The sequence below is a fragment of the Hyla sarda genome, chromosome 10 (genome assembly GCF_029499605.1).
Source record: "Hyla sarda isolate aHylSar1 chromosome 10, aHylSar1.hap1, whole genome shotgun sequence".
Taxonomy (NCBI): Eukaryota; Metazoa; Chordata; class Amphibia; order Anura; family Hylidae; genus Hyla; species Hyla sarda.
In genome coordinates, this window is record NC_079198.1 from 28,885,667 (window position 1) to 28,901,467 (window position 15,801).

General features: G+C 40.2%; 1 protein-coding gene across 1 annotated transcript in view; it reads left to right on the forward strand.

Moving 5' to 3' along the window:
* Window positions 1–771: 771 nt before the first annotated feature.
* The window catches only part of LOC130293192 (mucin-2-like), a 217,175-nt gene continuing 202,145 nt past the window's right edge, over window positions 772–15,801 (forward strand). Inside the window, exon 1 of the mRNA XM_056541694.1 lies at window positions 772–836. Within this exon, the coding sequence (XP_056397669.1) occupies window positions 772–836 (65 nt within the window). The remainder of the gene's footprint in view (window positions 837–15,801) is intronic.

The following is a 15,801-nucleotide window of genomic DNA, read 5'->3' on the forward strand; positions in this document are numbered from 1 at the left end:
TGCAACTTCTAAAGAAAGAAGAAGGAAGGATATGGCTAATTCAGTTCCCCATTTCTATGATGTCAAAGCTCAAAAGTACATTGTTTACATTGGTGACGTGTCCTCAATGGGTAATCTCAGTTAAGCCATTCTTGAGACAGTTTGAAATAAAGCTATATCTTGGGTGAGATGTAGTCATAAAAAATCACCATCAAATATGAGATAATAGTTGAGCAGTAAATGAAGGTATTTTTTTATGCTATATATTTTCCAGACGGAATTAAAGGGGTTGTCATATGAAGACAGATGCTTTTCATGTTCTCAATAAGGACATTATAGTAGGGAGTCCACAGCTGAAGTCATGAACTGAAGTATGAACTAGAGTGAAGAGATGTCCACAAAGAGTGTTTTTTTATTCTTTGTTTATTCTTGTTTGTTTTTATTACATCGTCTACCATTTATTTGAATGGTTGCCATGTATTACAAAGATTCCCCCAAGTATAACAGCTGAGTCTAAGGGGTTCTCTTGCCCAATTTGAAAAGTTCATTTGCTTAAAGGAAATCTGTGAGCAGTTGGAACAGGTGTGTAGTGCAGGTGAAACTGATAACAACCATACTTTCCTGATCCTGTACCATACCCCTGTTCTCGCATTATCTTCCTCTGTAGCTACTGTTCCAGGCCAGCTTGGAGCATGGGCGGAGCTTCCTTTTGTCATCGCTGCTCTTTCCCTGCTGGGTCCCGCTGCTAGAAAACAGCGGCAGTAACATCAAGAAGCTCAGCCCATTCTCCAAATGGGCCCCGGAATGAAAGATATGGAGGAAGATAGCGGAGGAATGGGAGCATGGAAAAGGATCAGGTAAGTATGGTTGCCATCAGTGTCACCTGTACTGTATGTACCAACAGGTTAGTGTAAGTGACACTGATGGCAGATTTTCTTTAAAGGTTTACTGACAAAAGGCTGATCACAAAGTGTTCCCCTGCAGTAAAACCTCAGTGATCAGCTGTAAACTGTAGGAATGTCTGGCAGTAAGTGATCAATTTCCCTGCACACCACCAAAGGGGAAATAAAGCATTACAAGTGTCCATTCAAACCATTGGGTTACAGTATGTGTGTAATACAGGATGGATGGTCTCTGATGAAGTGTAAAATAATACAGGAAGCCAGAAAGCAAAAATGGGAGAGCAATCAATTTGGGTCAAATACAGTAGAAAGCTAGCACAGGGTATATACCAGTGTGAATAGTTACTAGTCAATAGGATTTAAGAAGTTCACATACATCACCCTATTTTTAAGGTTAGCACTATAATCAGGGCTGACCCTACAATGGGTCCCACTGGGTCCATTGGACCCAGGCAGCATCTTCACAGGGGCGGCAAATTGCCACCCAGAGAGTCCATCATGGTGCCGCTAAGGATGTATGGAGCGGGCTTCTACTTACTCATAGATTAACTAAAAGTTAATCCAAAAAATCCCTATTTCCCACACCACTATAAAATGTTTTTTCTTTATTGATTGCACACACAATAATGTTTAAAAATGTATATGTGCCACTCTATTCAAACATTGTATTTTCAGTCATTCAGGTCAGTTGGCCCTATTTTCAGAATAATTGTATTCTGACTTTATAGCGTCTGCAGTCCGCTCAGTCAGAGAGAAATAGAGTGGAACATCATTTTAAAAACATTTCACACCAGTCCCCCTCGACAGTTTCAGTGTGAAATGTTTAAAATGAGGTTCCACTCTATTTCTCTCTGGCTGAGCGGACGCTATCAAGTCAGAATACAATCATTCTGAAAATAGGGCCAGCTGGCCTGAATGACTGAAAATAAAATTTTTGAATAGAGTGGCACCTATACAATTGTAAACATTATTGTGTGTGCAATCACTAAAGGAAAACAATTTTATAGTGGTGTGGGAAATAGGGATTTTTGGATTAAATTTTTGTTAATCTATAAGTAAATAAATTGATTAGATCCTCCACACACTGGTCTTTACCTTGGTGTCTGTTGGAGTGGGCTTCTGACTCGAGCCCACTCCATACCTGGCATCGCTGCATGCCGGATATTAGCGGCTGCCCCCAGCTACTGAAATCAGCTGGGGGCTGCCGCTAATAGCCGGCATGCAGCAATCGCAGCAGCAGGCTATTAACCCTTTAGATCGCTGCTGTCAAGGCTGACAGCTGTGTCTAAAGGTAGCTTAAAACCATCCTTGGTGGTTTAGTGGGGTGGATCGCTCCACTCCCCCCCCCCCTTTCGTACCCCCCGCAGCATAATCGTGTGAGGGAAATCCACTGTAGAGGGCTTACCTTGTTTCCTGGTGTCCTTGGCTCTGTCATTGATAGAACCTGGCTGGGACCAGGCTTTATCAATGGACTGCACAGCACACAGATCAATGGAGTTCAATAGAACTGCATTGTTCTGTATGAGGAATCTAACGATTTCTCCTAAAAGTCCCAGGACCAATAAAGTGTAAAAAAAAAAGAAGTTTAATAAAGTTAAAAAAAGAACACATATTAACCCTTTCTATATTGAAACACTAATCACCCCCTTTTCCAAATAAAAAACATGTAAACAAAATTAAAATAAACATATTAGGTATTGCATAATAGTCCAAACTTTTCAAATATAACAATATTAATCCCCTATGGTAAATGGTGTAAAAGTAACATAATAAAAAAAACCAGAATTGTGTTTTTTGATAATTTCCTTCTGATATGCAATGGCATAGTGTCATGACTGACTGGGGGGGACAGGGAGAGTGAGCCCTAAGCTGTCCCTAATAACACTCTCCCTGACTACTTGCCCATACACCCTAAGCTGTGAATTGACAACTTGGAGCCGGTCCCTCCCTGCGCTACAGTGCAGTGGCGTAAAAACAAATAATATACATAGTCGGTCACAGGCCAGAAATAGAAACGGAAAACTACGAGACAACCAAATATACCAAACAGGATACAAATACTAACAGGGCAGAATATAGTGTATTAACAACAATCAGATAAACAGCAGACATGGATAAATGAACAAGACTAGGCATGGTATGAGAATACAGCAGAATCCAGGAGATAAAGGGGATAAACAGGAAAACTGAAAGCTAAAACACTACACAGATCAGGTAACACAGGACACTGTTTACACTGGTACACAGAACAAACTGGACACCCCACTCCACAAAAGGAGTAGCCATGATAATAAAGCCATATAGACTACTGGCCAGCGGGCACACTCCACTGTATGATCAGGATGCTGACCCAGTAGGAAACAGAAATATAATATATGAAACTCTAGCCTAGAACCAGATGAGTCGAAATAGACTCCAGGATCCCAAACAGGAATGTTACCTACAAAGCACAGGTAAAACTAGACTAGACTCAGACAGTGTGAACACAGACTAAGTAGAAAGGACATACAATCCTAAAAACCGACAGAAGTACACAGACTAAAATCTACAATAAACAATACTATTTAACCATGGCTAAAACTAAGATATATCACAGGACAAATACAATGTGCATGCTCAAGCAGACATAGTAAGAGTATTGTACAAACAGAAATCATAGTAGCATTATTGCACAAAATAACCAGCGCCAGAATGCAGGAGAACTCTGGTTAAAATTGATACACCCAAGATCTCATTGGTTCTGAGCATTAACCATTCCCAATCCAGGGAGATCACCAAACTGCTCAGAACAAACTAGTGTGTGAATACACACCTAAATAGAAAAAATACCAAAACAATTAAACAGACATTACACATAGAACTTTTTTTTTGTGAGGCCAGGGGGGTGTTGGCAGCACTTCACTCCTCGACCCAGGCAGCACAATATCTTGGGCGGGCCCTGACTATAATATGTATCTTCATTCTAAATATAAGAAGCCATGAAAGAGAGACAACAGAGATCACGGAAAGTTGATCTTATGATAAAGATTTTGTAAGAGTATTAGGCTGAACAAGAATATAAAGCTTGATTCCTACATAGATATACTTCTATTTATTTCCTTTACTGGTGAGCCTCTATATAATAAGTAAAGGATAAGTAATTCTACCATCAGTTTAATACTGAATAACCTTGTTAGAAATTTAGCGCACCTATGATGTTTTATATGGTTGAATGAGGTCGAATAACTATGTATGTGTAGGATAGCTTCTGCTACGTTGCTCAATCACAGTAAATCATCTGGTTCTATTTTCTATCCATTTCCTTAGTACTTATATTTGCACCTATTTCTTTTTTTACATGCAAACCAAACTGGATGGTGGTAGTAAGGGTAACGGGAGGAAAATGTGTGAAAGTAGCCTAAGGCTATGAACATTCTCTTCCATCAAAGCTATTCTGTCAATGGTCTTGAGGTGTAAGGATTTTACACCACATCTAAATGTATGACCTACTGGAAGGAGATATACAGAAAATTACATAATTTAGTGTGGGAAATGGTAGTCTGAAAGAACAATAATCATAATTATAATAAATAAATAAACAATATAAAATGCTTTATATGATTACAGAGATATCAAATTTAAATAGTATTCTGTTTTATTGCTTAAAATAAATATTATCTCTCTCTCTCTCTCTCTCTCTCTCTCTCTCTATATATATATATATATATATATATATATATAAAGTCCATATGAAGCAGCACATCCAGTTTAGGTGAGGTGGGTGCAGGCACAATTGAACCTCGGTGCTCTGGTTCCTCTTGATAGGTAAAGTATAACGGCAGCACACCAAAGTATGTGTGAGTAAGTAAGTGTGCTGTCGTTATACTTTACATATATATATATATATATATATATATATATATATATATATATATATATAAAATTTGTGATAAAAATGCTTTTGACCCATAAATCTATATACCGTATATAACATTTGTAACAAAATCTTTTGACCCCCATATGTTTTTCATTGATACCATCGGGAAAGATGTGACTTGATCAATTTTTAATCCTTGTCCTTTTATGTGAGGTGACCTAAAGACGGCAGTTCAAGTTTTGGGTTTTACTTTTTTTTTTGTTTTGTTTTTTTCACTAATATTGCTAAACTTGTGGCATAGATAATAATATTTTTTAATAGGTCAGACATTTACAAATGCGGCAATACCAATTGTGTTGATTTTTGGAATTTAGTTTTTCTTATCTAAAAATTGGGAGATATTTTTTTTTCTATAATACTTCTGTTTTTATGTACCGTATTTTTAAAAACATGTTTTATCCCTATTTATTTATGCCTTTAGTCCTTTTAGGGGATTTGAATAATCGTTGCATTGATCACTTATATAGTATAGTGCAACACAATTGTTTTATATTTTGATAGTACTTACAGTGTTAGATCAGTGTTTTGCCCGGGCATTAAGGGAGTTGTAGTTTTGATACAGCTGGAGGCACACTGGTTGGGAAACACTGGGTTAGGTGGCCAGAATTGGAGAGTTATCTCCAATCTTGTTGTAATACACAGTCAGCTAGCATTTAGTGGGCTCAAATGTCTGTTAAATATCAGGAAGGGCTAAGGTAAAAGAAGGAAGAAAAGCTAAAAATCATAAGGAAGTACAACTTAGAACCAGATGCTACTGCAGAAGATGTGAACACCAACACACATATATCCTGTAAGTAATAACCACAATGAAGCAGCAACATTTACATATCAACATTTTAGAACATTCCCCTATTCAAGTATAGTTTATCACATACCTAGTGTGGTTGTATCTTATTTACTCTGACCACAGTGCTCTCTTCTGACACCTCTGGCCATGTCAGGAACTGTCCAGAGCAGGAGGTTTACTATGGGGATTTGCTCCTACTCTGGACAGTTCCTGACACAGACAGAGGTGTCAGCAGAGAGCACTATGGTCAGACTGGAAAGAACTACACAACTTCCTAGTATGCAGCAGCTGATAAGTCCTAGAAGGATTAAGAATTTTACATAGAACTAATTTTCTAATCTGTATAGCTTCCTGACGATAGTTGATTTTTTCCCCCACTGGAGTACCACTTTAAGTTATGTCTCTTAGCAGTGAATACTTTGTACTTCTGGTCACTCCAGGTAGGTTGACATTTTGTAATATGATAGCAGATGAAAATAATGGGTTCCTGATAGCTTCACAATTGATTCTTTTCATATTTGGCAGTTAATTTGCATCGTTTTTCTCAACATGTTTCTTGCAACACCATTGACTATTTGCCTAAAGGCTGTGGCCCAGATGTAGTTTTCTGCTAAATAAGTGCCCAGTTGGCCCATCTCCCACTACTGGTACAACATTATATTTAGTCCACCTTTTAATATTCCTCCCAGAGCTAGGGTATAGTCTGGCAAGTTAAAACCTCACTCAATCTAGATACCTGCTGTAACTGTCCACTGACCCTCCAGGACCTGGGACTCTCCCTCATCTCCCCAAGCAAACCCAACTATAGCCTCCCCATGTTGAAGACTATAGATTGCTATTGCCTATAGATTGCTATTCAATGGCTGCAAAGAGTACCTAACCTATACCACTTCACCTCACACAGCACGCTGTAAGATACCCACCTACTTACACTGCCAGTCACTATATAGCACTGTAGAAGTGGATACTTCACCGGCTCACTGTTCTTTTGATGACATCTAGACCCTTCTTATCAAAGCCCTTCTTCCATAACATGCCTGATGAAGGGACCTAAGAGGTCTTGAAAACTTGCAATCTATATCTTCTCTATATCTTCTCTTCTCTCTTTTTTCATTTCCCAGCTTTTTATTGGTGGTAGGTAAGTATGCATTTCTTGGCTTGTCTTCTTACTTTGCCTGTCTGTGTGTCTATCAGTATGTTATATAGCACTGAAATTGCTTTACTTGACACTAGGTTACGTTGACTTTTTTGGTCCGATATTCTACTTTGCTATTGACGCCGATTCTCCATGTGATCGGCATCACTTAGAACACCTGGCGCTTGGATAAAGATGTCACCCACTTGTAATAAACAATGTGGAGCATAATGCTCTACTTTGTCTGTTCTAAAAAAAAGATTATTACATGAAGCAAGCTTGAAAATAAATGAAACAAATAATATGAAACGGCTGGTAGAGATGATCAAATTTTTGAAAAATTTGATTCATCCCGAATTTATTCGTAGAACAATTTGCTTTGTTCTAACACGCATATGGAGTGTGCGGGGGGTAGTGAAAGAATACTGTTATTCAGTATGACATGCAGATTACAGGCATCGCTGTAATTAGAATTTATTATTAACATTTTTTTATTATCTATTCTGGTGAGCATCGAGCTGGCGATCCACCGACAGGCGAGCTACCACCTGTTCCAGCCCCTGCCTCTTAGTGCACCCCCATACTCTTGAAAAGGGAGTGTCCACTTGAAAATGGAGGGACTGCAGTACCACATGCGCACACATTGAATAAGTGTGCGCATAAAGCTAGAAGTGGCTGCAGTGAAAAAGCTCATACTTGTTTCTTAAAATTGAGCTGGCGGTCGTCCACCAGGCAAGATACCACCTGTTCCAGCCCCTGCCTCTCAGCGCCCCCTGACTGTGAAAGTGCGAATATTAATTTAATCATACTAACAACCTGTTAGTTTCAGAATTCATGCTGAGAAGGAAGTAGATCAAAATACAAATTGTGGAAGTGTGGCTGTGTTTCTTTTTCTCTATGATTGTTTAATTTAATCAGTTATGGTTCATTGTTACAGCTCTATTGATTTTTTAAATTTAAATTTAAGATTTAATAATCATTGTGGTTACAAATACAATACAACAAATACAACAAGGAGTCACATGCCACATGGTGGCACAATGACAGAGCCTGGAATTGGCTGCAGCATGAGGAGACCATAGGGCCTCACAATCCCTAAGATTAAAAGATGAATTTTCAAATTTAAATTGAAGATTTATGGTAGCTAGTGCTACCATAAAAATGTTTAGGTAATGTCCCAGCAGCATGAGTAGACCATAGGGCCTCACAATCCCTAGGAATAAAAGATGAATTTAAAATTTAAATTTAAAATTTATGGTAGCTAGTGCTACAATAAAAATGTTTAGGAAATGTCCCAGAAGCATGAGGAGACCATAGGGCCTCACAACCCCTAAGATTAAAAGATGATTTTTCAATTTTAAAATGAAGTTTTATGGTAGCTAGTGCTACCTAAATTTTTTTAAAGTAATATACAAGCAGCATGAGGAGACCGTATAGTGGCTGAATGACACAGCTTGCAGTTGGCGGCAGCATAAGGAGACCATATAGTGGCTGAATGACCAGCATGGAGGTGGTGGCATCATGAGGGGAACATATAATGGCTGAATGACACAGTGTGGAGGTGGCGGCAGCATGAGGAGAACAAATTGTGGCTGAATGACATAGCATGGAGGGTGGCCGTAAAGGACATGCGTTGTCCCTGACCATAGTTACAGCTCCAGACGGCAGCGCTGCTGTGCTTTTTGGTACACACCGACAGGCTCCCCTTCTCTTCCACAAGATTGTGCAGGGCTGTTATGCCCTCTTCACAAAGAAATTACGGCTTGGGACTCTCCACCTCGGCTCAGCACAAGCCATCAGTTCTCTGAAAGGTGCAGAGTCCACCACTTGAAATGGGAGGGACTGCAGCACCAGCAATTTGGACAGGAGCACATTCATCTTCTGTGCCGTTGGATGAGTGGGCGCATACTATTGTCTCTTGGATATGGCTTCACCGTTGGATTGCTGGCGGAATGACTGACTCAAAGTAGGAGGAGCAGGAAAATCTGGAGCGAAAGAAGGAGGGTATGACACACAACTCCCTTCATCTCCAGGAACCCCTGTTCCACTATCTCCCGGGAAGGTAGGTTGCCGCGAAGTAGGTGGTCTCCCCTGGGCACGTTTGGCTCCAGAATTTCCACTTCTGCCACCATGCTGACTGCCAACCATGTTACCACCTTGCTGGTTCAGCTGCTGCCTCACGGGCAACCTGCAACTCTCTTCTCCTGATGATGATGAGGCCCCTTCTGTACACGGCTCCTAATTGCGATCAGCTTCATCATCATCAACAAGTGTCTGCACGTCACTGATGTCCTCCTCAGGTTCCTCAACAGTGTCTGCTTCAGGACCCTGAATGCTGGCAACACCACCTCCCATGTCACTCTCCTCATCACTACTTGCCTGCCTAGAGGAGGAAGGGAAGCGGCGGATGTCTCCTCCACTTCTTCGCTGGGCAATAGCTGCTGACTGTCCTCTATTAGATCATCCTCAGTGAATAGTGGAGCTGAACCCACAGCATAAGATACTTCTGTAGGGGGAGGGAACAGCATAGGAAAGAGGCAATGGGAGGTCAGGGACTGCTCCCGGACTATGCCAACTGAGGGTTGTATCTGAGAAACCCACCGACTGTTGACTGGGGGTGTCAGATGTCACTTGTGATGAAGTGGATGACAGTGTTAACCAATCGATGATGGCAGATGGGTTGCTGGTCGAGACACGACAGCTAGCTGATTTTGGGAGATCATTCCTCTCGCTACGACTCCTGCTGCCACTCGCCTCTAGTCTGCTGCGACTTCTGCTTGTGCCTGATGAATTTAGGCCTCTGCCACTCCACGCTTAAAACAGGATTTGTCTAGAACACCAGCAGGTGTGTACTTTTGACTGGCCTTTTACAGTAACTAGGCCCTTAAGACTTTATCTGGGACAAAATAGTACACCACTTAGTTGTACGTATGTGGTATGCACTTATGAGTACAGAAAAATGTGCTACAGTACGCTTAAAAAAGTATTTGTGCACAACACCAGCAATACACACCAGTGCTTTTCTGTGCAACACACAGCTTTGTCTGTCCCTATCTATCTCTCTGCAGTGAAGTGACTGGCCACAATACCAATTGTACTTTGTAATGACATCAATCATTTCACCACAAAATTTATGACATACCCAGAAAAAAAATCTGTGGGGCAAAATTGGGGGCTTTTGATTCTATGCAGTGCACTTTTTCGGTAAAAATGACACCATATATTTATTCTCTAGGTCCATACGGTTACAATGATACCCAATTTATATAGGTTTTATTTTATTTTCCTACTTAAATCAAATTATAACTGCATGCACCAAAATTAGTATGTTTAAAATTGTCCTATCTGACCCTTATTACTTTTTTTTATTTTTCCGTATGCGGGGTGGTATGAGGGATCATTTTTTGTGACATGATCTGAAGTTTTCATTGGTACCATTTTTGTTTTGATGCAACTTTTTTATCGTTTTTTATACGCAATTTTGAACTTTTATATTTTTTAACGTATACGCCATTGACCCTGTGGTTTAATTAACATTAAGTTTTTATAGTTTGGAAATTTACATATGCGGCAATACAACATTTGTTTTTTATACAACTTATGTTTTTATATTTTTTATATGGAATTTGGGAAAAGGGGAGTGTTTTAAACTTTTAATAAGGAAGAGGCTAATGTGTGTTTTTTTAAACTATTATTAAACTTTTTTTATATACTTTATTAGTCCCCTTAGGGAACTTTTAGGAGGAATCATTAGATTCCATAGAACCACAATGATCTGTGTGATCTGTGCTCCATTGATAAAGCCTGGTCCAGCCAGGCTTTATCAATGCGAGAGCCGGGACCAGTGCTGGAGCCTCAGAAGTGGATCGCCCCCCCCCCCCCTGCGATCCTACCGGATCACCCGGGAGTGTTTACAGGGTTCCTTAGACATCGCTGTCAGCTTTGACAGCAGCGTTCTTAAGGGTTAGTAGCTGCCCTCGGTGATCACCGCATGTCAGCTATTAACGCCGGCCCTCAGCTACAAGAGTCAGCTGAGAGCCGGCCAGTATGTCATGGACTTGAGTCGGGAGCCTGCGCCATACCCCGTTAACAGTACAAGGACATGTATACACGTCTTTGGTCATTGACCAGTTGAAGGGGTACTCCACCCTTGGACATCTTATCCCCTATCCAAAGGATAGGAGATAAGATGTCTGCTCCTGGCCGTTACACCCCCTCCCATAGACTTGCATTGAGGGGGCAAGGCTGTGATGTCACGACCGGGGCGTGGCCGTGATGTCACTAGCCTCCACCCTGCATCGCCAGTCATGCCTTTTTTATCCCCATACCACGCTTCTTTCCCTCAGTGTGTTGGGACAATACACTGGAACCAGCAGGCATGTATCTCTATCAGGACTGGGACCTTTCAGGAAATAAGGCCCACACCTATATCTTCCCAGGTGGTTGGTAGATAAGAGGCCTTTATCCTTATTTCCAACTACCACAATCTAAGGCGGAGCCTCTGATATCTTGGCTCACCATCTTGTAGCATCTGTAACAAAAATAAACACAAATACAGTGCGACATAAATATCATACATCAGCATATACACGTACATTATTAGAGGATATATGATACTGCAGGAGATAGTTGTCATATTACTCTCATCATGTACAGTATGTTCTCTCTTCTTGTGACCTTTTATGGAATTCATGTATGAAATTTGAGCAGGATCCATGTAATGAACAAAACAGAATAAAAGACCCAGAAGAGGGGAAGGTGGAGCTTACTCAACCCTTCAAAAATACTCTGAAAATGCTGTTAGTTATGCAATATTATTCTGCCACCAGTAACTTACATTCCATTTATTGGTGTGACAGATTACCGCACACAGTGACCCTTGATACAATTATATGTAACATGCAATCTAATTCTTCTTAATACCTTTTGATAGACAGCCATGTTTGACATTAACGTCAATTGGTTCAATAAACATAGACATATCATTTGGGGACAGTTGCAGTTGAGAGCTAAGATTACGGACTCCAATATTGATGTCAATATCTTTGGTCACAGGTGCACAAAAAGGTGTGTAAAGAAATGTCTTTTTTTTTTGTAATTCATGAATAGGTCTGTATCATTGGGAGATATGGTGGCGGTTAGAGATGAACAAAGTTACTGGGATTCGATTCTTCACGAAGCTCTCGGCTCGGCAGTTGCTGACTTCAGCCTGCATAAATTAGTTCAACTTTCAGGTGCTCCGGTGGGCTGGAAAAGGTGGATACAGTCCTAGGAGAGTCTCTTAGGACTGTATCCATCTTTTCCAGCCCACCGGAGCACCTGAAAGCTGAACTAATTCATGCAGGATAAAGTCAGCAACTGCCGAGCTGAGAAGTTCATGACGAATCGAATCACTGTAACTTCGCTCATCTCTAGTAGCGTTACAGAGTTTGTTTCTTGTTTAAAGAATCCAAATAAGTAAGGGTGCGCTCACATGGCCATCTGTCCCCGTTTTTTTTTTATCCCCGTTTTGTTTCCTTTTTTGCAGGCTGTAAACGGATTCAAAACGGTTCAATGGGATTCTTTTACAATCTGTTTGCACTCGTCTTCACTCATTTCCGTTTTTTTTATGACAGAAAAAACGGCACATGCAGTATTTTTTCTTCCGTCAAAAAAACGGAAGGAAAAATGGAAACAGTAAATTTAACATTGAAGTCTATGGAAACCGGATGAGCCTTTAACTCCTTAAGGACACATGACGTACTGGAACGTCATGTGTCCGCTCCAGATCTATAACGCGGGGCCATAGCGGGTCAGGCCCGGCCTCTAACAACGGGCAGGACGCGTGGCTAATAGGGCGCGGAATTGATCGCGGTGCCGCGTGCTATTAACCCTTTAAACCCTTTAAAGTGAAAGTGAAAGTATGCCGGTTAGCTCAGTGGGCTGTTCGGGATAGCCGCGGCGAAATCGTGGCATCCCAAACAGCTTACAGGACAGCTGGAGGATCCCTACCTGCCTCCTCGCTTTCCGATCGCCGAATGACTGCTCAGTGCCTGAGATCCAGGCATGAGCAGTCAAGCAGCAGAATCTTCGATCACTGGTTTCCTATGAGAAACCAGTGATCAATGTAAAAGATCAGTGTGTGCAGTGTTATAGGTCCCTATGGGAGCTATAACACTGCAAAAAAAAAGTGAAAAAAAAGTGAATAAAGATCATTTAACCCCCTTCCCTATTAAAAGTTTGAATCACCTTTTCCCATAAAAAAAAACACAGTGTAAATAAAAATAAAAATAAACATATATGGTATCGCCACGTGCGGAAATGTCTGATTTATAAAAATATATTGTTAATTAAACCGCACGGTCAATGGCGTACGCACAAACAAAATTCCAAAGTCCAAAATAGTGCATTTTTTGTCACTTTTTATATCATGAAAAAATGAATAAAAAGCGATCAATAAGTCCTATCAATGCAAAAATGGTACCGCTAAAAACTTCAGATCACGGCGCAAAAAATAAGCCCTCATATCGCCCCATATGCAGAAAAATAAAAAGTTATAGGGGTCAGAAGATGACAATTTTAAAAGTATTAATTTTCCTGCATGTAGTTATGATTTTTTCCAGAAGTACGACAAAATCAAACCTATATAAGTAGGGTATCATTTTAATCGTATGGACCTACAGAATAAAGAGAATGTGTAATTTTTACCGAAAAATGTACTACGTAGAAACGGAAGACCCCAAAATTTACAAAACAGCGTTTTTTTTTCAATTTTGTCTCACAATGATTTTTTTTACGTTTCACCGTAGATTTTTGGGCAAAATGACTGATGTCATTACAAAGTAGAATTGGTGGCGCAAAAAATAAGCCATCATATGGATTTTTAGGTGCAAAATTGAAAGAGTTATGATTTTTTAAAGGCAAGGAGGAAAAAACGAAAATGCAAAAAATGGAAAAACCCTGAGTCCTTAAGGGGTTAATGTCATCCGTTTGCATCCGTTTTTTCAATCAGTTTTTTGATCCGTTTTTACTTCTGAGCATGGGTTTTGGGTTTATTAACTGAACAAAAACGGATCCAAACTGATACAAATGGATAACATCCGTTTGCATCCGTTATTGTCCTTTTTTTTTTTTTTTAAGTCCGTTTTTAATTTTGACGGGAGATGAACGGGACGGGTCTAGACGGCCGTGTGAACGCAGCCTTAGAGTGTTATACAACTTAATAGAAATAAATAGATATTAAGACATTATAAGACATCATAATATTAAGACATGAGACATTAAAAGGCCAACTTTACCAATGAAATGACAACAGCACACGGGCTTATTCTATTTTGCCTATTAAGCCCATCTTCACATGTCATGTGCCTGAACATTATATTGATGTGAAGGGTGTTGCATTGACAAAAAAATTCAGACCCTTTACTCAAGACTTAGTTAAAGCCCCATTTGGCAACAATTACACAATGAGGCCACAAGGTTTTTTTTACACACTTGGATTTGTTTTTTGTTTTTTATATTCTTGTCTGCAGATCCTCTCAAGTTCTGCCAGTTGGATGAGGGCTGTCTCTCCATTGGATTCAAGTCAGGGCCCTGCCTGGGCCACTGAAGGACACAAGGACATTCATTGGGTTATCCCTAAGCCACTTTGTTGTTTTGGCTGTGTTTTCATTAGGAATATCTCTATTCTTTGCTTCATTTAGCTTTCGCTTAACTCTAACCAGGCTTCCTGTCCCAGCTGCTGGAAACACCCCGGCAGTATGATGCTGCCACCACCATACTTTACTATAGGGATGATATTGGGAAGGAGATAAACAGTACCTAGATTTCTCCCAAAAAAGTGGGGAATTTATCAACAATGGTATATGGAAACAATCTTTCTACACATTTGATTTGTGGTGGTAATGTGTATGTGCGCCAAATGTATTAAATGGTTGCAAGTCATGTGATAAATTATGGGATTAGTAAATATTATTTTGAAATTACACTTCAGTGTACCACTTTGTATGGTTCCTCCTCTGCTCTTTGACAAACGTATCCAAAATGTTCAACTTTTTCGAATGCTTTCCATAGCCAGTTTTGTAAGACAGGTCTGGGTTGGTGTAGGGCTTTGTGACAAATTGTGCGACAAGTCACACATGATAATTTCACGACCACTAGTAAATTAAAGAGTACTTGTCATCAAACCATATTTTCTAAACTAACTCAGATTATATTCCCTAACTACTCCTCCTGCCCTTAAAAATTGTGTGAGCTCCTGGCAGGAGAAAGTGGGCATTACCCAGCAGGCGTGACATCACTGAAGCCTGCGAGAGCTGTGCCTCGCCATGCCCCGCACACACCTCCTGCGTTTGGTCTCCTACCAGCCTAGAAGGAGACCAAACTAACTGTTTGACTTGTGCAAGGAACAAAACAGAGCCACCTAGAGGCCGTTTTTTCAATCACATTAAAAACATATAAAGGATAAGAATGTTGACAGCAAGTAAATAGCAAAGTGTCTTATAATTACATAAGGAAAAATATATTGAAAGTTTAGTTTGGTGACAGGTACTATTTAACAAGACTATGGCATACCTACACAATGTTAGAAAAAAACATCTAAAGTCACAATAAAAAAAAGTCTCTAAACAGCAAATGTGACAAATTGTTCAACAAATGAACACAACAAAAACAGGATAAAACCAATGATGAATTTCCCCTTAATGCTTAAAAATTGGCCAAAAACTTCAATCTTGGTTTAGTCAGATCAGAGAATCTTGTTTCTTAGAGTTTGGGAGTCATTTGGGTGTGTTTTATCTTTTTGCAAACTGCAGTTGGGATTTTGTGTGTCTGAGGAGAGGCTTCTTTCTGGCCACTCTGTGTAAAGCTCAGATTAGTGGAGGCTGCAGTGATGGTTGACCTTATGGAGATTTCTTCCATTTGCACACAGGATCTTTGGAGCTCAGCCAGAGGGACCATCGGGTTCCTTGTCACCCATCTTGTGAAGGCACTACTCCACATTCAGGTCATCATCTACCCCAAACCATCCCTACAGTGAAGCATGGTGGTGGCAGCATCATGCTGTGGGGGTGTTTTTTTTTTATCTTATTTAGCAAATGGGAAA